At 27.8% G+C, this 27,230-nt stretch overlaps 1 protein-coding gene, 1 long non-coding RNA gene and 2 pseudogenes across 3 annotated transcripts; 2 read left to right on the plus strand and 2 right to left on the minus strand.

The window, feature by feature from the left end:
- Window positions 1-12,158: 12,158 nt before the first annotated feature.
- On the minus strand, window positions 12,159-13,454 carry LOC148572986 (uncharacterized; annotated as a pseudogene).
- Window positions 13,455-14,787: 1,333 nt separating this feature from the next.
- LOC110268681 (uncharacterized) lies at window positions 14,788-17,310 on the plus strand. Its single transcript, XR_002357025.2, has 3 exons — window positions 14,788-15,337; window positions 16,422-16,467; window positions 16,773-17,310. It is a non-coding gene; the product is annotated as an uncharacterized LOC110268681 (long non-coding RNA).
- Window positions 17,311-18,082: 772 nt separating this feature from the next.
- LOC107624787 (hydroquinone glucosyltransferase) lies at window positions 18,083-20,317 on the minus strand. Its single transcript, XM_016327243.3, has 2 exons — window positions 19,092-20,317; window positions 18,083-18,833 (listed from the first exon to the last, which is right to left on the minus strand). Exons 1-2 carry the CDS (start codon window positions 20,107-20,109, stop codon window positions 18,409-18,411), a joined length of 1,443 nt encoding a protein of 480 aa, XP_016182729.1. The 5' UTR covers window positions 20,110-20,317; the 3' UTR covers window positions 18,083-18,408.
- A 3,763-nt stretch (window positions 20,318-24,080) lies between these two features.
- LOC110268682 (putative protein phosphatase 2C 52 pseudogene) lies at window positions 24,081-25,619 on the plus strand (annotated as a pseudogene). The gene is made up of 2 exons (XR_002357026.2): window positions 24,081-24,367; window positions 25,314-25,619. The product of XR_002357026.2 is annotated as a putative protein phosphatase 2C 52 pseudogene (transcript).
- The last annotated feature ends 1,611 nt before the right edge of the window (window positions 25,620-27,230 follow it).

The following is a 27,230-nucleotide window of genomic DNA, read 5'->3' on the forward strand; positions in this document are numbered from 1 at the left end:
AGGAATATGTATCACGTTTGGTATAAAAAAAAAATACTGTTTATACATTACAATTAATTACTAAAATCAGTATCAATGTATTTATATAATTATAATTTAATTTATTTGAACGTATATTTATATTCTAATATGTATTTTATATTAGTAACTAATTTTAATGATTAATTTTAATATATACGTACTACAATTATATTTTTAAAGAGCTAAATAATTTAGAATTAAAAATTTATATTAAAATTAATAGATAAAATAAAATTAGTGATATCTTAAAAAATAGTATCATTTTTATAGAGAATTAATAAAATTTTATTATTTGTATAATAATTTTAATAAAATAATTAAAAATAATATAAAATTATTCTAATTAAATTAAAATAAAATATTATAATGAAAAATTTTATTTTTAATTTTAAAATATTATTAGTATTCATGGTATATAATTTCATAAATATTAATGTATTATTTATAAATCCAAAATAAACTTAAAGTTAAAACTAACATTAAATATTTTCTTAATTCATTAAAGATTGTAACATAAGTTTTGTACGCTACATTGATTATTATTGATAGGAGAGGGCCCCTTAATTTAATTCGTTTTACTCTATAATGTTTGACTATCCTTTTCCTATCCGAATTAAAATGTTTGTTTTTGTTATTTTCGGAATTAATATCTGGTTATTAAAAATACTTTTTTTCATGAAATTTTATAATAAAATAAAATAAAATATTATTTAGTTAATATGTGTTTTAAGAAATGTATGTTAAAATTATTTATTTAAATTCTTTTATAAAAAATATATGGAAATTTAAGTATTTAATATATATATTTATTTTGTATTTATTAAAAAAAGTTTAAAAAATATATTAATAATAATTTTAATATATATTCTAAAAATATATATTAGCTAATAAATCTAAACATTAATTTGAAATATTTTCAATTCTAAATATGATACAGTCATTTAAAAAAAAGGACAATTTACATGAATAAATTGTTTGTCCCTCAAATTTACGCAATTGCATTGTTTTAAATATAAAGACACAAATACATTGTTTTATACATCTATAGAAACTGCTACTGCCAGTAGCGGTTTACCAAAACACATAATCCGCTATAGCCAGCAGCGGATTACATGCGCATGGGGAACACAGAAATTGCTAGAGACTGTCGCGGTTTCTGTTTGTTAATGCTTGGCCCTGACAGTAGCAATTTATGTGTATTAGTTAACATACGTAAATCGCAGCCATTTACGTTGAGTATGAAAACAAATAGTAAAACTAATATTTATCTAAAAGAATAATTACAAAATAAATAATTAATGGTATATACTATTTAAATAAAATCATAAATAAAAAAATTTAATTTATCATTTTACAATATAATTTAAAAAATATAAATATGCATGTAATAAATTTTTTATTTGTATTTATTATTAAAAATGAGACCAAATTATAAATAAAAAATACAGTACTCAAAGTATTAAATTATATAAACTAAGACTAATTTTTTTTATTCTCATCTTTTTTAAAATTTATAAATAATAAAATAATTTATTTTTAGCCAAAAGTTCACTAAAGCATATATTTTTCTTTTTCAAAATAACTTTATTCTCTTTTATTTATATCAACCATACAAAAGAGATTCGGAGAGTTTGGAACATGGGTTGTGTTCTTTGTTGTTGATTTGCATTTGAGATTCTAGCTAAATGAATTTTTTTTATTTGTGCAACTTTGTTGTCTTATACCAAAAAATAAAAACTATTTATATTTTATAATTGATTGATTAGATAAATAATAGTGATAGCATCATAATTTTGATGAATAAAATAAAAAATATAAATATGCATGTAATAATTTTTTATTTGTATTTATTATTAAAATGAGACAAAATAGCAAATCAAAGAGTGAGTACTCACAGAGTACTAAAATATATAAACTAAGACTAATTTTCTTTTTTTTTATCTTCATCCCTTCTAAAATTCATAAATGATAAAATAATTTATTTTTAGTAAAAAATTCACTAAAACGTACATTTTTTTTTTTAAATTACTTCTCTATCCATATATATCATATGATTGAAAAAATACATACTCCGTTTCTTTCTCTTAATCTTCTTGTAACTTAATTTAGCATAAACAAATATTTTTTATAATTTCCATAAAAATAATATTTTTTACCATAATTTACAATTTTTTGGCATGTTCAATCATGAGTAGTTTCATTTGGAATCATTTTAATTGTTTAAGAGATTTGTTGTTCTAACCTCTCTTTAGAATTTTCTCTCTCTAACCAACCTCAAAATCACTCTCTAAATGAGTAATTTGGTAGGCAGTCACTCTCCACGTAAACCGCTATAGCCTCTAGCGGTTTACACACGAACCCCTATGCACATAAACTGCTACTGGCAGTAGCGGTTTATGATCACCAACTCCAATCAAACAGAAACCGCGCCAAACTACAGCGATTTCCATGCTGCTACATTTTAACGTAATCCGCGGCTGATAGCAGCGGATTTTGTGTTTGTGTAAACCGCTACTGCCAGTAGCGGTTTCTATAGATACATGAAACAATATATTTACGTCTTTATTTTAGAAATAATGTATTTGCATAATTTTAAAGGTGTAACAATTTATTTACGTAAATTGCCCTTAAAAAAATCAATAATAGAAGATATATAATAAATAAATCAATCAACATATACAACATTGAGTGATTGGTGTAATCTCTTTTCAATTCCAAATAATACGCATTTGATCTTGGCCAAAAGGCCAATTAAGGTGTTCCACATAATATACATATTATAAGGTGATTGTATCAATCAACTTCTCTGATGGACGGTAAATAGTTTGAAATGTACGTTTTTATCTTTGGCCTTATAGGCAAAAGCTACTGATGAGTGATGACCACTCTATAAAGAGAAAATTAACCCTACTTTATATACTTTTTTTTTTTTTTTTACCAAAGATATGAGACTCGAACCCCCAACCTCTTAATTGAGTATGAGGAGACTATGCCATTTGAGCTATTACTCGTTGGCTATTTTATAATACTTTCTGTCTCTTCAATTTAACATTATAAATATCGGTTCAACTAGGTATCCTTTAAATATGGTACAATTTTTAGCTTTTTCTTACAGTAATTCAAAAAAAAATAAAACTAACACATCTAAAAATTATAAATAGATTTAGTGTCTTTAAGAATTAAATTCATATTTAAAATTCAAATTAAATCAAACCAACACTTAAAATTTAAATCTTAAATTTTTGTTTTAAATTTAATATATTTAATATAATAATATTTTATAATTTAAATACACTTTTAAAATTCAAATTACTCAAAATTTAAAATTTAACTTTTAAAATTCTAAAGGTTTTTTACTTTTTAGAATGGATTAAGAAAGATGTTATTTTTGTTGCATAGCTTTCATAGTCAATTAGCTTGTTGGGTTGGTTGCATGGGCTTGTTACACTGAGATTAAAAGAAATACATCTATTTGTTGGGATGAGAATAAAAATAAGAACTTGTACAAGTAATTAGCGTGGATTATTACGATTCAGGACGTGTACTTAATTAGTTTGAGTAAACAAGCAAAAAATAATCTAGAGTTTACAAGAGAAGATGTAGCTGATATAGTCATAAAAAATTGTGTTTTTATTTTTCAATTATAAAACATCTAATAGTATGATATTATATACAAAATATTCTTAAAACACATCTAAAATGATAAAAATCTAGTTTTTAGATATAAACGTTTTCAAAATCGTTAAATTCTAGTTTTTAAATAAAAACGTACATAATACAATTAAATCTTTTGATTTTTGATTCGATAAAATGCATCTAATATTTATTATTTAAATTATTGGTTGGATTTGTTCGTTACTTTTCAATGATAACACATCTAATAGTATGATATTATATACAAAATATTTTAAAACACATCTAAAATCGTAAAAATCTATCAGATGTGTTATAATCGAAAAATAACAACACAATTTTAAATTAATTGTTGATTATAATAATTTTGAAAACTAATTAGTATCGAAAAAAATTCAACTAATAATTTAAATAATAAATATTATATTCATTTGATCGAATAAAAAATCAAAAGATTAATTGTATTATTAACGTTTAAATTTAAATATTTAAGGTTAGCCTGATTTTGGATGTGTTTTAAAAATATTTTGAATAAAATATCATACTATCACATGTGTTATAATTGATAAATAACAACAGAATTTTTGTGACCATATCAACTACATCTTCTCTCTTAAACTCCATATTTTTTTTTGCTTCTTTGTTCAAATTACTTACGTAGAATTTACTTTATTTGCAACAACTTTATTAATAAAATTAAATAAGATCAACCTTGTTTCAATTAAATCAGCAGTGTTTTTATATTTAAATTAAAATATAATTAAAAATGTTGAACATGATATTTCTTAACAAATTACATAAACACATGTGTGAAAAATAATGATACATTTTACCAATGTAAATTGAGATAGTGCTTCAGCTGGAAGGTGGTGATAGTCTTCACCAATGAAGACGAGATGGAGAATTCAGCTGGTAGCTTCCTTTTTGGTTTACGATTCACTAATGCGTGTGAATGTCCCGTAGAATAAGGAATTTAAAAAACTGTATTTGTTATGTGAAGTTACGAAAGTAAAGCAAAGTCATAGTAACCACCAATGAAGTGGGTGGGTCTTAAAATTTAAATTTAAATTAAAATCTAATTATAGATATGTATCTATAAAATAGGAACATGTTACACTAAAAAAATAATTAAATATTATTTAAATCTGATTAAAAACTGATTAAAGGCTGATTAATATTGTACAACTAGTATTTTCCATAATATATATCTCGTTACCCTCGTGGCAACTTGTTTAAGATTTAATAATTACGCTGAGTAATATTAAAAAGTTAATTTTTTAATTAATATTAGTCAATTTAAAAAATATAATGTTAAAAAATTAATTTTTTTATTAACATTATTAGTGAATTGTTTTAAAATTATTTTTTATTTTAAATTCTAACTTTTAAATTATAAATATAAATTTTAAAATTGACTAATATTGACTAATAAGAATTAAAAGAAGAAAGAAATAGAGACAAAGAATTATTGTATTGTGAGTATTCTTCACCGGAAAATTACAAAGAATAGTAGTTCCTATATTACATGAAGTCTATGTGTATGTAAAATGGATAAAATAAAAGAATCTTTACACAATCACTGTAGTGATCTAATTAGCTGTTTTGAGTCACCATAACAAACTTTATTTTTATAAGGAGTGCAAATATGCTGAAATGTAACTGAATGAAAAAGTGATGTGAAGAAGAATTTTCTGTGATTGGTTGGGCTTAACGTATAGCTTGTTTTGATGTTTCCTTCTTGTTATTGTGGGATATTGTGGAATGGAGGTTTAATACGTTTCCGTATAATACCATTAAAAATATTGAGATAAAAAAGTTGAAGAGATAATGTCTTGGTGAAAAGGTCAGTGAATTATCTAAAAGATGAAACAAGGAGAAGTTTTATCATTTTAATTTAAGTATTTTGTCTGATCAAATGACAATAACCTCTAGATATTTAGCCTCAACGGAGAAACACCTAACGGTGTTCTTGATTTTCCAAAAAACTAAAGAGTTAGTCCAAAAAAAAATAATAATTAATCAAAGATCTTCATGTGTCAGAATATCCCGCTAATCAGAGTCATTAGAATAAAAAGGTTGAAGTTCAGAATTTTTAGAGAAAAAAAATCTTTTTTTTTAGGGTTGTTTTTTAAATATCTTAATACAAGAATAAATTTTCTCAATTTTTTTTAATTATTTAACAAAGTGTGATCTCTCACATAACACATTATAATTTTTAAATAGAATTAAGAAAAAATATATGAGAGAACATATTAAATGATAAAAAATTATATTTTACCAAACAATTAAAAACAAAATTGAGAAAATTCACTCTCTCTCAATACACGTTTAGTGACTTAGAAATAGGATTGAGTGAGAATTACCATAAATGGACTCAATTGTTATATGACATACATAATGTTCGGTCGAATCATAGTAAAATAGATGAGACAACTAATCAAATAATGATAAATAAAAGTATTGAAAAAAAAGAAATTATTATCTTAATATAATCTTGTGGTACTATCTATAAAAACAGAACCGATTTAGCATCTCATAAATTACCATCTTCAAAAAGATCCAAATAAAATTTTGTCTGTGATAGTGAAATCCCCTTAGTTGAGACTTCAATGTCAAAAAAATATTTTAAAGGACCTAAGACTTTAATTCTAAAATGCCGGTGCAAAATAGATTTAGTGGCAGCAAGATAAAAAATTAAATTAAATTTACTGTATAAATTAAATCATTAACATAAACTAGAAGAATAAATTTGACAAATAAACTATAATATGGTATTGTCAGTTGATATCCATGAAAAATTAAGAGTGTATAAAATTTTTGAGGTGTTTGCTACGGTACGATGATAAATTTATATGTACCGATACGTTTAAAATATAGATAAGTAATAACAAGCCACATGGAATTTATTTTCCACATCACCATTTAATTTTTTCTTTTTTAAATATATATTATATCACTACTTTTACTAATACACCCCTTTAATTAAATAAAAATAAAAATATATTTTTTATTTAATTTTATAAAAAATCTTAAATATTCTTACCTTATTTGGTTAGACAAAAATACCCTTTTAAATTAATCAAATTTTAAAATTCAATTAATCCTAATTTTATAATTTCAAATAATTTAAACAACAAAACAAAAACATATAAAAAAAACTAAAAATCAATCTTTCTTCATCTTTTCCAATTCCCCTACTCATTAGTGTTCTCCTCTAAAACAAAGCAAAACATATCAAAAAAAATAAAAAATTGTACCGTAGCAAACACCAAATTGATACCACATACAATTAGGAGTGATATCAACAATTTGCAGCATTGGTTTGGACGAGTGGATACAATTTCATGAGGTAAAGACATGTAAACAACTTAAACATAAAGATCCCATATAAAAAGGCATTTTGTTAACATCCAATTAATATATAAATCAGTGCTTTATTGATGCCAAAAGTAAGTACCATTCTGAAAGTTACATGTTTGACGACATGAAAAAAGTTTTTTAAGAAATTAACACCTTCAATTTCTGTAAATCCTTTAGTTACAAGACGTGCTTTGTACCGATCAATGAAACTATATGGCTTACGCTCGTTCCGATATACCATTTGCAGCCAAATGTTGTTTAACTCAAGGACATCTAACTCATATTTCATATCACTGCGCCAATTTGAATGAATATTAGCATCCTTAATAGCTTAGGCCAGAATGTAGAGATAATAAATTGATGACGAAAGGTGAAAGGAAAGAAAAAGACATAACAGTGTTTAAAGGAAAACAGCACCTGAAGGAAGAAGGATTTACATAAGTAAAAGAGGAATTACACAAATAATCTGAAAGGTAAGGAAGTGGTTGATGGTGTCGTTGTGACTGTCAGTGATAGAACTCTGGCAGTGTGTGGCGTATTTCTGGAAGAGAGGGTGGAGGATGTGTTGAATCAAAAGGTATGAGTTGTATTGGTCTAATTGAAAGTCTAATTGGGTTAAGGTGGAGAGTGGTTGTTTCAAATTGTTGTAAAGGGCTAAGAGAAGTGGTGGATGTGGCCAATTAGAAAATTAATAGGAGAGGAAAAAGTGATTCTATCAATCGGGTTTGTTCGGCAGGATGAGTATGCTGTGCATTTTTGTGAACTAATGGGAAAATAGATTTATAAAAAACTATATTTTTGAAAATCTCAATTTTTTTATTTAAAAAATAAATAATGTAACCTTTGAATGCATTTTGAAAACCGATAAAAATAGTTTTTTTTTTTTTTTTAATTTTGAATCAAATTTTGATCTATCTACTATGAGGTAAAAACATAAGGCATACACTTAAAAATTTTAAATTTCATGATAATTCAATGAATGATGAAATAAAACTTAGAATGGTGTTTGAAAATTAATTGTTGAAGAGCGGCACTGGATTAAAAAAATAAACGACATGAATGATGGCATAAGACTAAAAAGATAGAGGTAAATTGGATTAAAATATTAGAGTACCGATTATATTTAAAATATGTTAGTACTTATGTTTTACTCTTTCATTTTGTTGGGGATATTTCAACACAAGTATATTAATGAATGTCTTGAATGATGCCTTTAGAAGAACAAAAATCATGCAAAAGAATTCAGATTCATTATCTAAATGAATACATTTGACTTTAAAATTAAATTATGTTTCAATCAAAGCAATGGAATTTTTTACATAATTTTGAACTTCACCTTTTGATTTTAATAAAACAATCTAAGTGAAACGACTAAAATTATCAACAATAGTTAAAAAAATATTTATAATTGTGAATAAAATTTTGTCGAAAGAAACTCCAAATATCAAAATGTAATAAATCAAAACTTGCATTGACTTTATTGAAGCTTTGATAAAAGAAAATTTCTTTTGCTTAGAGAGATAACAAATATTACAAACTTCATCATAGTATATAGAAATAAAAAAAAAATTGTCTATGTAAAAAATTTAGTCTTTTTTTTTCCAAAAAAAATGTACTAAACGAAAATGTCATAAATTTAAAAGAGTGATTAGTGAGAAATGAATGGTATATATAGAGTGTGTAGATGATGATTTATTGATGAAGGTGTTTTAATTTCAAAAACATATAATTTCTCTCTTATTCTACTTAAATCAATCGTCTTTGAATTGTTGGTTTGTAATGTGCAAAAAAAAGATAAAAAAGTGAATTCACATTTGAACATGAAAATAATTTTAAAAATTAAAATTATATTAAAATTGAAGGCAAATAAAAAACATCACAAAAAATCAAAGACGACAAAAAGTTTACAACACCTTTGTACAAGGCAATAACTTGTGCACGAGTGAGTAAGTGAACAGTAATGAGAGAAATTTTAGAATAAAAATAAACTAAGATAAATTTAATACAATGTGATATATATTACTAAAATCAATGATTCAAGTGTCCAAAAAATTATTTTGATGCGAAAAATGATTTAAAATAGCAAATGGATTTAAAGAACAAAGACAATGTGTACTTGGACTTTGAGAGTCCAAGGTCATTAGAAGGCTGGATCTTTTTGTTTTTACATTCTGATGAAGAAGCTTAAGCCTTTTTGACAAGGGCCTTGAAAGAGTGTTGTTGGAGCAAAGAAAGGCCCCAACCCAGGTCATGATGTTGCTGCTGGTGCACAAAAACTTGAGTCACCAGTGGCAGAGGACCAAGAAGGACCTAGGATATGACCACTAATAAGAACCTTTCATCGAGACATTTGAGAAATTGAATGATGAAATCTTGTGTTTTATGCATTCTTGCAGGACAGTTACAAAGAGGCAGAGGGCAATAATTATGAAGCTTTTTTCACAGAGACTTCAAGGTGGTGTAGAATTCTGTGAAAGAGAGGTTACCCTGTCTGAGTGCATAAACCTCTTCTTGCAATTCAACAACTCTGAGAAAGTCACTTGAAAAAATCGTTCTTTCAAATCAGTCCAGATAGAGGAAGTAGTAGTAAGGTAGATGACATTCTAAATAATGGATAGAGATAGAGAATGAAATAACCAAAACAAGACAAAATTATTACAACGCTCCTAAGCTAAAAAAAAGGGGGGCTCATAAGGTAAAGATGATGGTATAGAACCGGTAAGGAAGCCAAGTTTGCTTTTGGAGATTATGGTCATGGTTAAAGAACGACTCCAGCAATAATAGTTGTTTCTTGTAAGCACAGAAGTGAGACAGAAATGGGATTCTCATTGGGATGTATGTAAAAAGGAAAGGGTGTTGGCTGTTTTAAATATGGATATTTATAGAACTCAAGAAGAGTTCTAATACCATAATAAGACTCAAAAGAATGAAGAAATAAAGATGAAAAATTGTTGTATTTTGAATATTTTTCACTGAAAAAGTACAAAGAATGATGGTTCCTATATATACATGAAGCCTGTGTGTGTAAAATGGATAAAACAGAAGAATCTTTACACAATCATTATATTGATCTTATTAGCTATCAAATAGTGAGATATCGTAACAAAATTTGTTTCTAGAAAGAATGCAATATGTTGAAATGTAATAGAATGAAAACGTGATATGAATAAGGATTTCATTTGATTGATTGAGCTGAATGTATGATGTTTCCCTCTTGTTATCATGGACTAATATGAAAGGAAAGTTTAATATTGGCTAACTAAAAATTAATTTTTTATATTTTTTAAATTAATTAATTTATCTTAAATTTTATACTCTAAAATCTAAATCATAAACTTTTAATCCCAATTTCTAATTTTTTTAGTTATTGGGATTAGTGAACCTTCTTTACTAGGATATCTAGGAGTTTTACACCAAAATTTATAATAGCATGAGTAATAGTAGCATGGTTGGTTTCATTTGAAAATATCTAAATTATTATTAAAAAAATGCTAAAAAGCACTTTTTGCTAAAACTATGATTTTGGAGCAACAACAAATGCATGGAAATTTTTTCTTTGAGGGTGGCATTGAGCACGGCGGTAGTGGTAAAAAAAAAAAAGTAGGAAAAAGTGGTAAAATATAATTTTAAATTATAGTGAATTTGAGTAATTGAGGTGTGTTTTTTTTGTTTAATGAATTTTGAAGTCTAGTCAAACAAAAATTGGCAGGAGCAATTGAAATGTGTTTTTTTGTTCGAAATACTTGTACACTTAACTGTCCTATCATTAATCTCTCTATTATAATAGGGTTATATTTTGAATTTGAAATTTCTTCTGGTGAATTTAATTTGTCATTTACTTCCTACTGCATGGTTAAGCAGAAAGTTTTAGAAAAATAGCAGTAGTTATAGTTTTTTAATAGGGTATGTAAATATTATCTTGAAGAGTAATGAGATAGAAAAAATCATATACAAGTTAATTTAATTATGACATCTTAGTTAAACAGACTAATAAGCTAACCACTATATCTATCCAATTTGATTGAATTTATCTCTCTTCTATCTTTAGATTTTTGCACTTTCTTTCGATAAAGATGGATAAAAAGTTATCTTCATGCTTGTAATGGACCTCCCACTCTGCCCACTAAAAAACAATTTATGATAAAAAATAATTTTTGATCCAAATACATTTAATTTCAAAACTCTTAATGGTATAAAGCCCAACTAAAAAAAAAAAATAGTAAAGGAATTAAGGAAAAAATATAAATGATTTTTTTGTTTTTTAGTACCGCTTTCTTAGAATTTCAAGTAAAGACAAATAAAATTCATTCATTATCATAACATTCAAATAAAGTTATTAAAGGCTAAGCAATAATTCCAATTGATGATCATTTTGTAGTGGTTGAAAGATCACCTTTAACATTTAATATGAATGAAGAAAGTTTGTGTATAATCAACTAGAAAAATAATAAGATATGCTAGCTAGAATGATACATAAGATTAGGTTCCGCAAGTCAACCAAGTATCCATGAAAGTGGATGAAATAAATGGTGAAGAAGTAATAAAGAAGAGAAGGGTTGTTGCAATTACAGTGTGAGTGAGAGTGGAACCATGGCCTTGAAGCTTTCTGCTCTTTTGTTAATGTTATCCACTCTCCTCTTCTCCAGGTAATACTACTCAATATAATTAAGATAAGCAACAAAACAATTTGGTTAACTCAGCTACTTCTACTATATATTCTATATATATAGGAGAGTTTCAGTATACTAATTTTTTTTTTATTTTTTATTATTATATATAATTTATAACTTAAACTTAAAATTTTTTAATTAAAGTATAAAATATTTATTATCTTAATTAGTTCTATATTTATTATTATCTAATTAAGTAAATTAACAGAGATGTTAGTTCGTATTATACAAAATTATTCAGCATAAAAAAAAGAACAAAATTATTTAAACGGTATAAAAAAAGTAAACACATAAAATTAACCAGCCACACAGTTAATTTTAAAGTAAATTTGATACTAAAATGTGTGTTGTATGATCTTAATTATTTTATAGCGACTAAGTAGTATATAATAGGCATTAATATCTTTTATATTAATATCCTAATTATTTCATAGCGACTAATATGATCGACTAACTGCTTCTACATATTGAGGATGGTAGGGTAGAACCTCTTATTGTAGTGCCACAATAAGTCAAGTTAAACAGGTGGAATGGCAAGACAACGATTTAGAACTACTTTTACATATTCAAGATGTATACGGATTTTGACTTAAAAGAAATATATAGCTGAATTTAAAAACAGGTAGAATAATTTCTGTCACTTATTGATTTGATTGAATATTCTATTTTATTTAATAGAATATTCAGTTAATTTTAATGTTTTTGTGATGACAGAGACTTCGTTATAAATTATAACTAGTTTTACGCCCCGTGCCAAGCACGGAGACATAGCATCAACCACGTTGAATATTACAGTAATGGTTGAATGACAGAAAATAAATTGACAAAAATCTCTCTGTACACAACATTAAGAGTATGATTTGAGGCTTTTCCATCAGAATTAACAATCAAGATTTTAAGACCAAATATACTATTGACTCGAGAGAGTGCAACATAAAGCTAACCATGTGTAAAAACAAACCTTAGAAGATACACACCAACAGTTGTGAGTGTCTGTCCTTAGGACTTATTTATGGTCATTGCAAAGCAAAGCACAATTGGAAACTGCCTTCGGATAAACCTGATAAGTAAGGTTTCAATATCAGGGATCATGTTCATCCTTGGAATAAAAACAACTTGACCAACGTTTCGTCCTGCTAAGATGACGCATTCAATAACATGATCACCAAGTCGCCTAACTTGCATTCGTGTACCGTTGCACAATCCAATGGATTGGAGAATATTATGAAGAAGCATGACAAGCACACCAATCTTAAGTACTAACTTGTGTTGTGGAATACCAAAATAAATCGATGCATTCAACGACTCTGTGCTCATTGTGTATAATTCAGATTCTAAGTGACCGTCTTCATTAAGCAGTGTGTCAGACCTCAAGTAAACCTTTTTCATTGCCAGGAAGCAAAGATATGACATGATTGTTAACTTCGGTTACAACATCAGATATTGGTGCCAATATACTCTTGTCCTTAAATTAGTCCACGCTATAAATATACAGTAAGATATCAGGATAAACGAACAATACCAAATCGTGAAGAGATGGTGACTCAAAATTAAATAGCAACTTCTCCGGTATCCTAATCACCGATTCATCATCGAAACTGTCTCCTAATAACCCGTCACCTAACTTAAGGATCCAGTTAACAAATTTCTTTAACTAAACATTCGGATATCCTGTGAGCAAATTTCTTTATTTTCATTTTAAATTTTATATTTCAATTGGTGAACTCTAAACTTGATATGATTAAGCTAACCACAATAAACATTAACCATATAGCAACTTTTTTTTTATATGTGATTCATCACTTATATTCTATAAATATTATGAATATTGGTGCAATTTAAAAAGATACTAATTTAAATATTGAGGTCAATTAACCTATCAATTATGTTCATTTTATCTGAGTAAATTAACAATCATAAATACTAATTATATAAAGACTCTTTTATTTCTTTATATGCGATTCATAGTCTATATTCTATATATATCATGAATATTGGTGCACTAAAAAATAATGCGAATTTGAGGTCAAATAACTCAACACTTATGTTCATTATAAACCCTATATCTTAATTGGTGAAGCCTAAAATTTACATGAGTAAGTTAATTATTACGGTGATTTTTTTATTTTTTTATACGCAATTCATCACGTATATTTTATAGATACTATGAGTATTGGTGAAGTATAAAGAAATACAAATTTAAACATTAAGGTCAAATATGATAGTGGTTTAGTGTTATTTGAATTATTAAATCTACATGTATCCTAATTGATTAAATTATTTTTCTTAACCAATTATCAAATGTAAATATTTTATTGTCTGAATCCAAAATTTAAAATATTAAATCTTAGAGGTGAATGCTAAATTATCCAAAGTTAATTTTAAAAGATAATTTTATGATAAAAATAATAAAATTTGTGAACACCATGTGGAGCTTAAGAAAAAAAAAATACTTAAAAACAAAATTATTATGCGTCTTAATTGATAAATTCTAAAATTTATGAGTAAGTTAAACCACCATAAATACTAATCACATGATTTAAACATTGAGGTCATAAATACTAATCACATGATAAATACTATAAATACTAATCACATGATAAATACTAATCATATATATAATGAATGTTACTGCACTCTAAAATAATGCTGATTTAAACATTGAGATCAATTAACGCAATATTTATGTTCATTATAAACTGTACGTCTCAATTGGTGAACCCTAAAATTTACATGAATAAGTTAACTACCATAAATATTTTTTATATGGTGACTCTTTCATTTTTTTATATGTAATTTATCACCTATATTCTATAGATATTATAAATATTGGTAAATTATAAAAGATGCTCATTTAAATGTTGAGGTCAAATATAATAGTGTAGTTTAGTGTTGTTTGAATTATTAAATCTACATATATCATAATTAATTAAATTATTTTTCTTAACCAATTATCTAATGTGAATATTAAATCCTTGAGTTGACACTAAATTATCCAAACATAACTTTAAAGGATAAATTTATAATACAAATAATAAAATTTATAAATATCAGGTTGAGCTCAAGAAAAAAATTGCTTAAACACAAAATTGATAATGGCCAACAAAAAAAAAATTAATGTTTATAATGTCTAACAAAATAAAGCATCAAAATAAAAAATAAAAAATCACTAACAAATATTTTTGTATTATTTAAGATATATTAAATTATAATATTATCAATTTTTTGTATTAAATACTATGTAATTTAAATTAATAGATACAACTCTAATACATAAAAATTTATAATTTGTTAGTTTGAAAGGGAAAAAGGGTTTGCACGCGTTTGGCTCCGTTTTCCAACTCCTTCCTTAGTCATCAGCAAAACGCCCTAGCCTCCACCCAAGAAAGCAAACCCTAGCCTCCACCAATCTTGTCGCCGTGTGTCGGAGTGAGAGACTGCTGCTGCTGCCTCCGTCGCACTCAAGAACTTCCGCCTTCGTGCTATCGGCGTTCGTTACTTCGCTCTCACCATCCCCTGTTCGCTCTCATCAGTCACCTGTTCGCTCTCTATCCCCTGTTCGCTGTCATCAGTCGCCTGTTCGCCGTCGTCCGTTGCGCTCAACCGCTCTCCGTCGTCCGTTGCGCTCAACCGCTCTCCGTCGTCCGTCAAAGGTTAATGCTCACTGCTAGTACTTGTTCTTGGTGTTTTATTTTTTTTTATTGTCTGTTCAGAAACCAAACCCTCTTCATGCTTGTTCCTCGATGGTTAGTGATCGTCGTTTTTTAATACTCACTGTTGGTGTTTTGTTTTTCATTGATTAATGATTATTGATTAAGTGATGTGTTGCTGTTTTGTTTTTTTACTTTGTGCTTGAGTTAATTGGATGCTCTGTCAGTGCTTAGTGCTTGTTCTTGGTTGATTGGCTTTGCTCATTACTCTAGCTTGTTCTAGCCTATTCTTGATTAATTAACTCTGTTACTGGCTTATTGATTGATGCTAAATTGGTACTGATAAACTGTTACTGGCTTGTTCTTGGCTTTTTTGTTGGTTGTTAAATTTTGTTTAAGTTTCTTGATTTTGTGCTCGTTACCTCATTCAGTGCTCTTCTTTTTTTGTTGTTGCTCATTGTGGTGAGCTTGTTAATCATTTGCTCATTGATTGATGCTAAACTGGTACTGATAACTGTTACCAGCTTGTGCTTGGCTTTTTTTTATCTGTTGTTAAATTTTGTTAAAGTTTCTTGATTTTGTGCTCATTACCTCATTTAGGGCTTTTTTTGTTGTTGTTAATCATTGTGAGAGTTTGTAAAAATTGGGTTAAAAATTTTGTTAAACTTTGTTAAAGGATGTTAATTTTTGTGTTAACCTTGTAAAAACTATGTTAAAAACTTGATTGACTTTGCTAACTACTCTGGCTTGTTCTATAGCTTGTTCTTGATTAATGAACTCTTTCATTTTTTTATATGTAATTTATCACCTATATTCTATAGATATTATAAATATTGGTGAATTATAAAAGATGCTCATTTAAATGTTGAGGTCAAATATAATAGTGTAGCTTAGTGTTGTTTGAATTATTAAATCTACATATATTATAATTAATTAAATTATTTTTCTTAACCAATTATCATGAGCTGGAGTTGTGACACGTGTACTGCTGAAACCGGGATTTAGGATATTACCAAATTTCAAACACACTTGTCTAATTGTCTGATACTTTGAATTTACATTTATTATTTTTTTTTTGAACTAACAGGTAACGTACTTTAATTAGGTGTTGAAACTTCCATCCATGACCAGTGGTAAGACTGGGAACTTTTATCTTTCATAGTTTCATCACATTTGATGACTTTTATTATATATTTATATATATAATATATAATAGAGTCACCAAAAAATATTAAGATAAAAAATATTAAGATATCAAATAGATAATAGATATACATTAATAGATTAATAGATTGAGCTATATTGATATATTTGGTATATAATAGGTATTAAGATATATAATCCTTTTAATAATTAATAATTTATTATATTTCATTAATAATTTACTGTACTTCATAGTTTATTAGTTTGCTTATAAGTTGTATAATTTTTTTTACAGTCAACAGGATGAATTAGTTGGATGAATTAGTGAAAAATCAGACCGGTGAAACACGGGCGTTGAAAAGGAGAATGCATCCATTCAACATGAGCTGGGGTTGTGACACGTAGACTGCTGAAACCGGGATTTAAGATATTAACTTAGGATATATTATAAAAATTCAATTGAAAAAATAAAAAATAAAAATTTAATTAAAATTTTGATAAAATTATAAAAATTAGTAAAATAATTAAACTATAAAATAACATCTAGACCAAGTATCCTCATGTTGATCATAATATATGAATCATCTAATTGTAATGATACTTTGTATCTAGCCATGTTAATCAGTGATAACAAGAGAATATGCTTATATTTTTGGGACAGAGGGGCAATTCAATTGTGCGGAAAGAGAACTGACAAAATTATCAAAGAGGAGACAAATTTTTAAGGGCTAAACGATAATTCCAATTGATGATTATTTTTGTAGTGGTTGAAGTGTCACTAACCTTTAAAGGCTAAGCGATAATTCCAATTGATGATCATTTTGTAGTGGTTGAAGGGTCACCTTTAACCTTTAACATGAATAAAGAAAGTTTGTGTATAATCAATTAGAAAAATAATAAGATAAGGTAGAATGAATCTTTGTCTAGAATGATACATAAGATTAGGTTCAAGTCAATAAAGTGTCCCTGAATGTGGATGAAATAACTGGTGAGCAACTTGAAGATGAAGAAGAGAGATTTGTCATTTATTAGGAGCAGCCAGTAGTCAAAAGGTGTATATAATATAGAGATACTGAACTGTTTGGATTGACTTTTTTTTTAATAGAAATTTTTTTTAAACTAAAATATTTTTATTCAATTTAAAATTTATTTAAATACGTCTTTTAAAAGAAATATTTTTATTTAAAAAATAAACTATTTATTTTTTTAAAAATTAACAATACTTTACTTTTAAAAAAATAAAAGTAAAACACGTTTTTAATATTATTTTTTTTAAAAAGTCTATCTAAATGTAAAATAATTTTTGTTTGTTAAAAAATATTTTTTTTAAAAAAATAAAAAAATAAAGTACTTTTTTTTAAAGTCAATCCAAATTGACCTTTAATAAAATAGGCAAAAGAGGTCTATTTAATTTTTATCTCATTTTTATATAAATGTAAATGTAATTATATAAAATAATTATCAAATACATTAATTTTTTGTTACACAATAATAAAACTTTGTGGTTTGGACCAACCTCCCTATGTTTACAATTTTATTGTTGTATTCCTAATTGATTAGACTTGCCATCTTTGTTTACGATAATCCTTTGTTGAATATAATTACAAAGAAATAAGAAAATAAACTTTTATTTTTATTGATAATTAATAAGCTAATAATACAAAAACTTCATTATTAGAAAAAATGCTTAGGATGTGCATTATCCCACTACCTATTCAAGAAGTGGATGGTTTGCATGACAGCTACATGCATCATTATTGTTCACACGGAGAAAAGTAACTAAAAAATATCTACGAAAATATCTTCACGTGATGCTAACATAGCCGGTTCTAAGTCCGGATAAAAGAAAAGGATTGTATTAGAGACAGTCAACACAAAAAACATAGTCAAATATTCATGATATGTTATTGTTGTTGATACTAACATGTTACTCAAATGCTTTGCCATTTCAGTGCAAGACTAGACAGTGTCTTCATAGAGGAACCATTTTCACTAAGTGCAGCAGCAGCAGCATCACTCAACTCTTTGATTCTCTTTCTCATTTCCAACCCTTCTTCATTCTCCTTCATGATCCCCTTCACAACTCTGGCCACTTCTTCTCTTTTGACTATCCCATCTTCATTAGCCTCTGGCCTCACTGCCACTTTAAACACATCTTTGAGCAACACTGCATTCATTCTCTGCTCTGCAAACAGTGGCCATGCAATCACAGGCACACCATGTGACACACTCTCTAGAGTTGAGTTCCAACCACAATGGCTCAAGAAAGCACCAATGGAACCATGACCAAGAATCTCAATTTGTGGGGCCCATGATGGAATCACCAAGCCTTGTCCTTTGGTTCTCTCCACAAAACCTGATGGTAACAAAAATTTTTCAACTACCAGTCCAAATCAATAAAAAATTATCATATTTTGTATTTATTAATTGTCTTAGAATAAATGTATAAAATCATGAATGTTAGTTTAAAGATAAAGACTCACACGCATATTTTTATATAAAGTTGATAATTGATAATCATTAGATGGTTTAATATGTTTAACTAAATTGTCATGTAACAGCTTTCAACTATCAATTTTAGACGAAAAGTTTTCACCAAATTTAAATAAAGTACCGGATGGTAAATAGTGTAATGGATCTTCCTTTTGTTGACTAAGATATGCAGAACCACCAAAGTTGCTAGGAGCTCTCACAACCCACAAGAACTTGTGTCCACTCAGTTCCAATCCAAACGCAATCTCATTGAGTTGCTCTTGAGAAAGTGTTCCACCACTTCCAAAAGAGATAAACAACACTGATCTTGGTGGCTGATTATCCAACCATGTTAAACACTCTAACTTGTTTACCTCATTACTTGTCTCACTTTGAATGATTGGTCCAATTGGGTAAACAAAAGGAACATTCTTTTCTCCATTATTATTTTGTTCTTGTTGTAGAGCTCTTACTGCATCTGGTTCCAAATCTGTGAAGGTGTTCATTATGACACCATCAACCAATGAGTACTTCTTTACCACAGCAAGAAATGATTTGTAGACTTCACTTGATCTTTCAAAAAGAACTGGATCAGGAAGATCCTTGACCTGAAATGGAACAGAACAACCAGGAACATGAACAGGATCTGTTAACTCCAACAAGGAGTTCTTAGAGGAATCATCAGCTTCCTGATCAAGTTGTGGAAAATGAAAACAGAATGAAAAGAGTGTTGCTCCACTTGCATAGAAGAGATAAGTTAAGAGGTTGAATTCACTTGCAAGATCAATAACATCAGTTGAGAACAGACTGAACAAGATAGCAACAAGGTGATTGGTGAAACTGAGTGAGGTGAGTTCTTGATGGATGAACGGAAGAGAGTGTTTCACTGTTTCTTTCATCTGAGTTGCAGGATCAGATTTCTCAGTGAGGTCTTCAATGTTGATTTGGGGGAGAATGATGAATGATGAGTTTGGTGGAAGAGAGTTGTTGAGGATGGATTTCATGGAGGAAGAAGGAGCACCAAGTGTTGGAACTATGAACTTCACATGCAAATTTTCTCTTTGAAATGATAGTAATCTCTTTGAGAACTCAACCAGTGGAATCAAATGGCTAAGTCCTGGGGAAGGAACCATAACAATGCATGGATTTTTCTTCTCCATTGTGTATATAATTAATGTGGAACTTGTATGTGAAAATTTAATTTGATGAAGAGAGATTTTATAGTGAGTGAATGAATTATTAGGGGAAAAGAGTGAATGATGTAAGCTCTTGCGTAGATTCAAGACATTATGTATTCATCATCAAGATCAGAGCTGAGATAAGATGACATGAGTGGACCCAAATTAGGATGACAAATTATGTATGTTCTTTTCTTCATTCCATTAATTAAGCGTATAATAATGATTCGCAAATCGGCTATTTTTTCCTTTTTTTAAATATGAATGAAAATGATGTGTTATGACAATGGAATAATTGGTGTTTTTTTTAATATGGTATTAATTTTTTAAATTATTATTAAATAAATTAGACGGTCAAATTTGTTGAGTCAAATAAAAAATGGAAATGGAGGCTATACTTGCAATTTTTTTTTTTTGAATACCACACAAATAAAGTACAGAAATTAGTAGGTCTGATTTTAGGATTTTTTATTTTAATAAATTAAATAAATATTTTATTTATTGAAATAAATAATTTTACAAAAATACGTCAACCTCTGTTATCTCGTTTACATTGTAAACGAGATAATTTGCACATATTTTGTTTATAGTGTAAATAAAATATGTGTATTTTTTCAATTTTTATATATCTCGTTTACCGTATAAAAGAGATATATGTATTTGTAAATACAAAAATATATTTTTTAAAAATAATAAAAAATATTAATAATTTAAATTGGACTAAACTATTAAAAATGGAACATTTCAAATAATATGAAAGATATTTGAATGTGCGATATATGTTCAAATTGCTCTATATTCTCATACCAAAATGGAACCCCAAAGAAAATTAGAAAATTATGTAGAATATGATTCTCTCTCTATAGTGAGGTATCTTGAGATACAAATTACAAACAGATGATATGTTTAAAGCTCGATTTGCAGATTGTCATTTTGATGAATCAAAATTTTAAACATTAAGAGGAGAGAATAAGCTTCTCGAAAAGAAACTTAATTGGAATGCATCATCATTGATGCATTTAGATCTTCGATCAAGGCAATATGAATTAGAAGTTCAAAATATTATAAATTTTCAAAGAATAACAAATGAATTGCCTGATACATTTTCTGATACGAAAAGGATAACTACATCCTATATACCAGTTGAAAATGTTCCTATTCAAATTGACAATCGGAGAAATGACCACCAAAACAAATTCACCTCAGAAGCGTGGTAGGCCTGTTGGTTTCAAAGACAAAAATCTTCGAAAAAGAAAAGATGCAAATACTATTCCTGTTAAAAAGGATAAAGACATAGTAAAGACACGTGCAGTTGTCCAGAATTCTTATATAGTTTTGACGCCAAAAAATATTCAAGTACTTGAAAATTCTAAAAATTGTGAAAATGATGAGATCTCAATAAATTATGTCTTTATAGGAGAAAAATAAAAACAAAATAAAACAACTGTCAATGAAATATTTGCATATAATGTGGCATTACACATCATGCATGAAAGTAAGGATTTTGAGCCAATAACAGTCGAAAAATGTCGACAAAAGAATGATTGGCCAAAATGAGAAGAAGTTATGAAGGTTGAGTTAGACTCACTTGCAAAGCGTGAAGTTTTTGAACATGTAGTCCGTACACCAAAATATGTAAAACCTGTTGGATACAAATGGGTATTTGTAAGAAAACAAAATGAAAACAATAAAGTTTATACGCTACAAAGCTTGACTTGTGGCACAAGATTTTTCACAAAGGTTCGGTATAGATTATGAAAAAACATATTCCCTTGTAGTAGATACAATAACATTGCATTATTTGGTCATTTTATCCGCATATCATAAACTACATATACATCTAATGGATGTGGTGACAGCCTATTTATACGGATCATTAGATCATGATATCTATATGAAAATTCCTGAATGACTAAAGATATCTAAATTATCCAATAAATACTCGCAGGAGTTATACTCAGTTAAATTGCAATGATCTTTATATGGTCTAAAGTAATCTAGAAGAATGTGGTATAATCGTCTTATTGAATATATGGCCAAAAACATATTCAAGAATGATAATATCTGCCCATGTATTTTCATAAAAAAATTTGTATCTAGATTCATTATAATTGTTGTGTGCGTTGATGATTTAAATATCATTAGATTCCAACAATTATAAAAGTTCTAAAAGAAGAATTTGAGATGAAAGATTTTGGAAAGACTAAATTTTGTTTCAGCCTGCAAATCGAACATACAAAGTATGGGATATTTATTTATCAAACAACATATACAGAAAAGATCTTGAAGAGATTTTATACGATAAATCACATCCATTAAGTACTCCAATGATCGTAAGGTCTTTGGATGTGGAAAATGATCAATTCCGTCCTAAAGAAAAAAAATGAAGATATCCTTGGTTTTGAAGTACCATATTTCAGTATCATTGGAACACTAATATATCTTGCTAATAATACACGACCTGACATATCATTTGCCGTGAATTTACTAGCAAGATATAGTTCCTCTCCAACTAGAAAATATTGGAATGGAATCAAACAAATCTTTTGATATCTTCATGAAACAGTTGATATGGGACTGTTTTATCCATATGAATCCAAGTCATAATTAGTTGGCTATGTAGATGCAGGATATTTGTCTGATCCATACAAAAGAAGATCTCAAACAGAATATTTATTTACATATGGTGATACAGCTATATCATGGAGGCCATGAAATAGACGATAGCAGCAACATTCTCTAATGGAAAAGTCTAGGGAGTCAGCAACTTTTTCAAATTTTGGCCAGCATATAACCAGCAAAGAAAAGTGAGCCATTAGATGAAATCTCACACCAATCTCACACCGTTAAAACCATTATTGATGATTATTTGATGGCTACAAATCACAAAAGTTGCTGCCCCCTAGCACTCCTCTTCTCTAATTATACTACAATACTAGTAATATATGAAGCAAGTCGCCAGTGTTTTTTGCTCAAGAATTTAATTCAATATATTCTATCATCATGTGGATTGACTGATAGAAAAATAGCTCAAATTATTCTGTTTGAAGATAATACAGCATATATATTGTTCAACTTAAAGGTGGATAGATCAAAGGTGATAGAACAATTGATAGCTCCAAATTTTTCTTCACTCATGACCTTCAAAATCAACGAACAATTAATGTCCAACAAACCGCTCAAGCGATAATTTGGCAGATTTATTTACAAAGTCACTTTCCAAAATCGTCCTTTGAAAGATTGGTACATCAAATTGAGATGCGCCGATTTCGAGATATTAAATAATGTATGTCGACAAGAGGAGGGGCTGTACTCTTTTTTCCTTAGTCATATTTTTCTCCTTATTAGATTTTTCTTGACAAGATTTGTAATATAACAGTGTTTATCACAAGGGATATTGTACTCTTTTTTTTCATTAAAATTTTTTTTATTAAATTTTTCTTTAGTAAGATTTTAACGAGATATAATCTTAAATGGTCATTTAAAAAGAAATGTTGTAATAAAAATAATGTGAATGCACATTAATATTTAAGCAGTTCAGATTCTCAAAAGAAAGAAAGTTCAAATTCTCATTATTAAAATTTGAAATTAAAAAATTTGGTGCGTATATAAATAGAAGAAATAATTCTTTTCGTGGAATATGGTCAAAAAGTTAAAGCAAGAAGAATTTTTAATTGGGGGAGACTCACATAAAGATGGTCAAAACAACTTTTTTAAAGTTGTTGAGGTGTCACTTTGTAATTGGTCAATTATAAAACCGATTAATAAAATTTATTTTTAAACCAGATGCTTTAAATCCGATTTGACTCAGGTGGTTTAAATAAACCGGTTCGATTTTTTTTTCTTTTTTGCCCTTTTCTTCCATCCACCAAACTACGTCATTTCACAATCCCTTCTCCTCCCTCAACCTCACACTTTCACAGAAGCTCTCTCATCTCTCATATATCATTGACGCGAGCCCAGATTTCTCCTTCTATCAGCATCATCCGAGAAGCTCGTCGTCGGTCTCCTCCGGTCTCCGATCTCGCGTGCCTTCCTTGCCGTCGTCGTCACTAGCGGCAGTAGCCGGAACTTTCCGACCTGGACGTCGTCGCCGCTCCGTGTCTTGTCACTGCCTCGCAGTCAGTCTCGCGCGCCGTCATTGCGCCCGTCGACGCCGACACAGAAGCAGCAGGTCCCCGACTTCCTCCTCGCCTTCAGCAACTCCTCGGCTTCCTTCGCACAACCTGGTCCCAATTTGGTGAGTTTTCAAAAAAATTTTCTGTTCGTCTCTTTTGTGTTTGGTTGCTGTTTTGATTTTTTTGTCAAAAATAATCACATTGAGTGAAGATCACCAATATGGGCACATGGGTATTCATAAAAAGATGAACTGTATGAATGATTGAAGCCAAAATTGGGGTTTTTTTACTATTTTATTAATAATTGTATAATTGGGATCAAACAGAATTAAATGGGTTATGCAAAAAACTGGTAACTAAAATAAATGGATTTTGAAATAAGTAGTAATGAAAGGGAAACAGTAATATAAAATTCTTGCTTTATTACTGTCTTAGCGACTCCCTGCAAGTTCAATGCTATTAGGACGTTTCCATAGAAGATAAAATTCTTAAGCTTTAACAATAAAGTTCCAAGATCGATCCCTACTGCAGGATCCTTATGTTTTTTTGCCATCCTTCAATTCTCTATCAAAAGCAGTGTATAAATGAAGTATGAATATGGATAGCTTCTGAGTGTGTACATATGTACAGAGAAAAAGAAAGTTATACTAATAAAAGGGTTTATTTAGGTTCCTTGAAACCATAAAATAAATTAATAATATCAAGGGTTAAGCTCAATTGCATTGTGTGCTAAAGTCTCTCAGCATAGAGCATTTGCAGCATTTTCTGTTTCCTAGATGCATAGTTTTTTCTTGTTTTGTTGTTTTGGTCCATGTGAAAGTCATCAAATCAAAGTAACTTAGCTTAAGCTATGCATAACTTGCTGTAGGAAAATTTTGCTATGCATAATAGTTCTACCCATGTAAGCAAGAAAAGCATGTCATTCTCATCTATGTGTATGCTTACTTTTGTAAGTGAATAGACATATGATATGGTGAATTTGAATCCAACACTTGAAAAATTTTAACTAGTTCCTGTGTTTCTTTTTAGGCTACTTATGCTTAATATCCATCTTGGTATTTTGTGCAGGTCTGGGATATGTTAAGCAATGAAGAGGTGGTTGAGATAGTATCCACGACACCGACTCGAGCATCAGCAGCAAGGGTTCTGGTGGATTCTGCGGCCCGAGAGTGGAAACTCAAGTATCCCACGTCAAAGATGGATGATTGTGCTGTTGTATGCCTTTTTTTGGATGGTAAAATGGATGTGGAATCTGATTGTGATGAGCAATGCTATTCTTCTGCAACAATCCAAAGCAACCATTCGGGTAATCCAGTTGAGTCCGATGATGGTCAAATGGCCGAGCCTTCTTTGCACAGAAACTTCACTGTATGAACCTCGGAAGAAAATCAAACCTATGGAGGAATATCTGTTGATGGTGAGGATGGAGCTTCAGCAGCAGTAGCAGCTGAAGATCAAAATTGGTCGGGTTTCGAAGGTGTCACCCGAGTAAACTCATTGATCCAATTTCCTAGATTTTCTGAGGAAAAGCAAAAGCAAGCCTCATAGAATATTTATTGGTTTGATGAGAACATTTCATTGTAATACTTTTGTCAAAACAGGGAATTCAAGGAGGAAAATCTTTCAGTGGTTTTTTTATTTATACATTTATTTTAAAATTAAATTAAGACAACTCTATTATAATTTAAAATTAAATGCTAATAAATAAATATAATGATAATAGAATGAAAATAGTAGAACATTTAAGACTTATAATTTTAAATAAATCAAATTATATAGTTAATATTAAATAAATTAAATTAAATAGTCTTGTCTTATTTATCAATTATACTACCAATTCATATATTAATATTAAATTATTTAATATTTGAATATCTAAACAAATTAATTATTGGATATGATATTCTTTTGATTTTCTTTTTAATTTTGTAACTTTAATATGAGTACAAGATAGATAAACTCTTATATTATTCGGAAAAAGATAATATTCTAATTTATTACTAATTATACTAAATATAAATTATACTATAATTGTATAAATAATTTACTCTTCATTTATTAGGTGTGTGAATATGTGGACCAGCAGATCAGATCTACAGGTACATATCCGCGACTGATCGGTTTAGATAATCAAACGTAGCAATTAATATTTTCTTAATTATAATTTAGAGTTAAATACTAATGAATAAATATAACGAATACATATTAATGAATAAGTATTTTTTTATTCAAAATTTACATCTAAATTATATATTTTTATTTATTATTTTTAGAAAATTATGAAAAGAACTCAATTCAATTATAACATACTAATTCTCTCTGACATTGTAAAATCCTATAATCAAATCAACTTAAAAATATGTATAAATCCTTACAAAAAAATTGGCAACATTAACTTAAAATATGTATAAATAATTATAATAACAAAGAAATAATAATAATAATACATTCGAAATTTTAAAAAATTAATTTTTATAAATATTATAAAAATTATTCTCACTTAATAATTTTTATATTAAAGGTCTTTTTTATAATTAAATATCTCTGATCGATAGTCTTTTATCGTATTTTTTTAAATTCAATTTTACACAATTTTTGAATCCAGTGATAGAAATGGACAAATACTCTAACTTCAGTCATACAGTAGAGAAATAAAAATCTTGAATAGTTATACTTTGAACATGTATTAATGTCATTAAGGTATAATATAGAGAATGCTAACAAGTAAAAAATCATAATTATAGAAACCAAACCCAGACCTATTACCTTTTTTTAAAAAGAATATAATATTATAACTATTAATAAAATCTCATATTTTTAATTTTTATTTTTATTTTTATTTTTATATATATATTAATCTTTTTTTGTAAAAAACTTATATTTTTAGGTTATTTTTTACTTATTTCTTTATTTTAAACCTTTTTTTTTTCTATTTTTCTATCATATTCAAGAGACAAATATATTTTTAGAGTATTGATAAAATGG

The sequence above is a fragment of the Arachis ipaensis genome, chromosome B2 (genome assembly GCF_059453495.1).
Source record: "Arachis ipaensis isolate K30076 ecotype BB chromosome B2, ASM5945349v1, whole genome shotgun sequence".
In the NCBI taxonomy this organism is placed as follows: Eukaryota; Viridiplantae; Streptophyta; class Magnoliopsida; order Fabales; family Fabaceae; genus Arachis; species Arachis ipaensis.

Bases quoted from the DNA above. Each gene is read 5' to 3' on its own strand.
- LOC107624787 (XM_016327243.3), bottom strand. From the start codon at position 20,109: ATGGAGAAGAAAAATCCATGCATTGTTATGGTTCCTTCCCCAGGACTT. The intron at 18,834-19,091 runs GTACTTTATTTA...TGTTACCATCAG, and splicing joins ATTACACTATTTACCATCCG to GTTTTGTGGAGAGAACCAAA.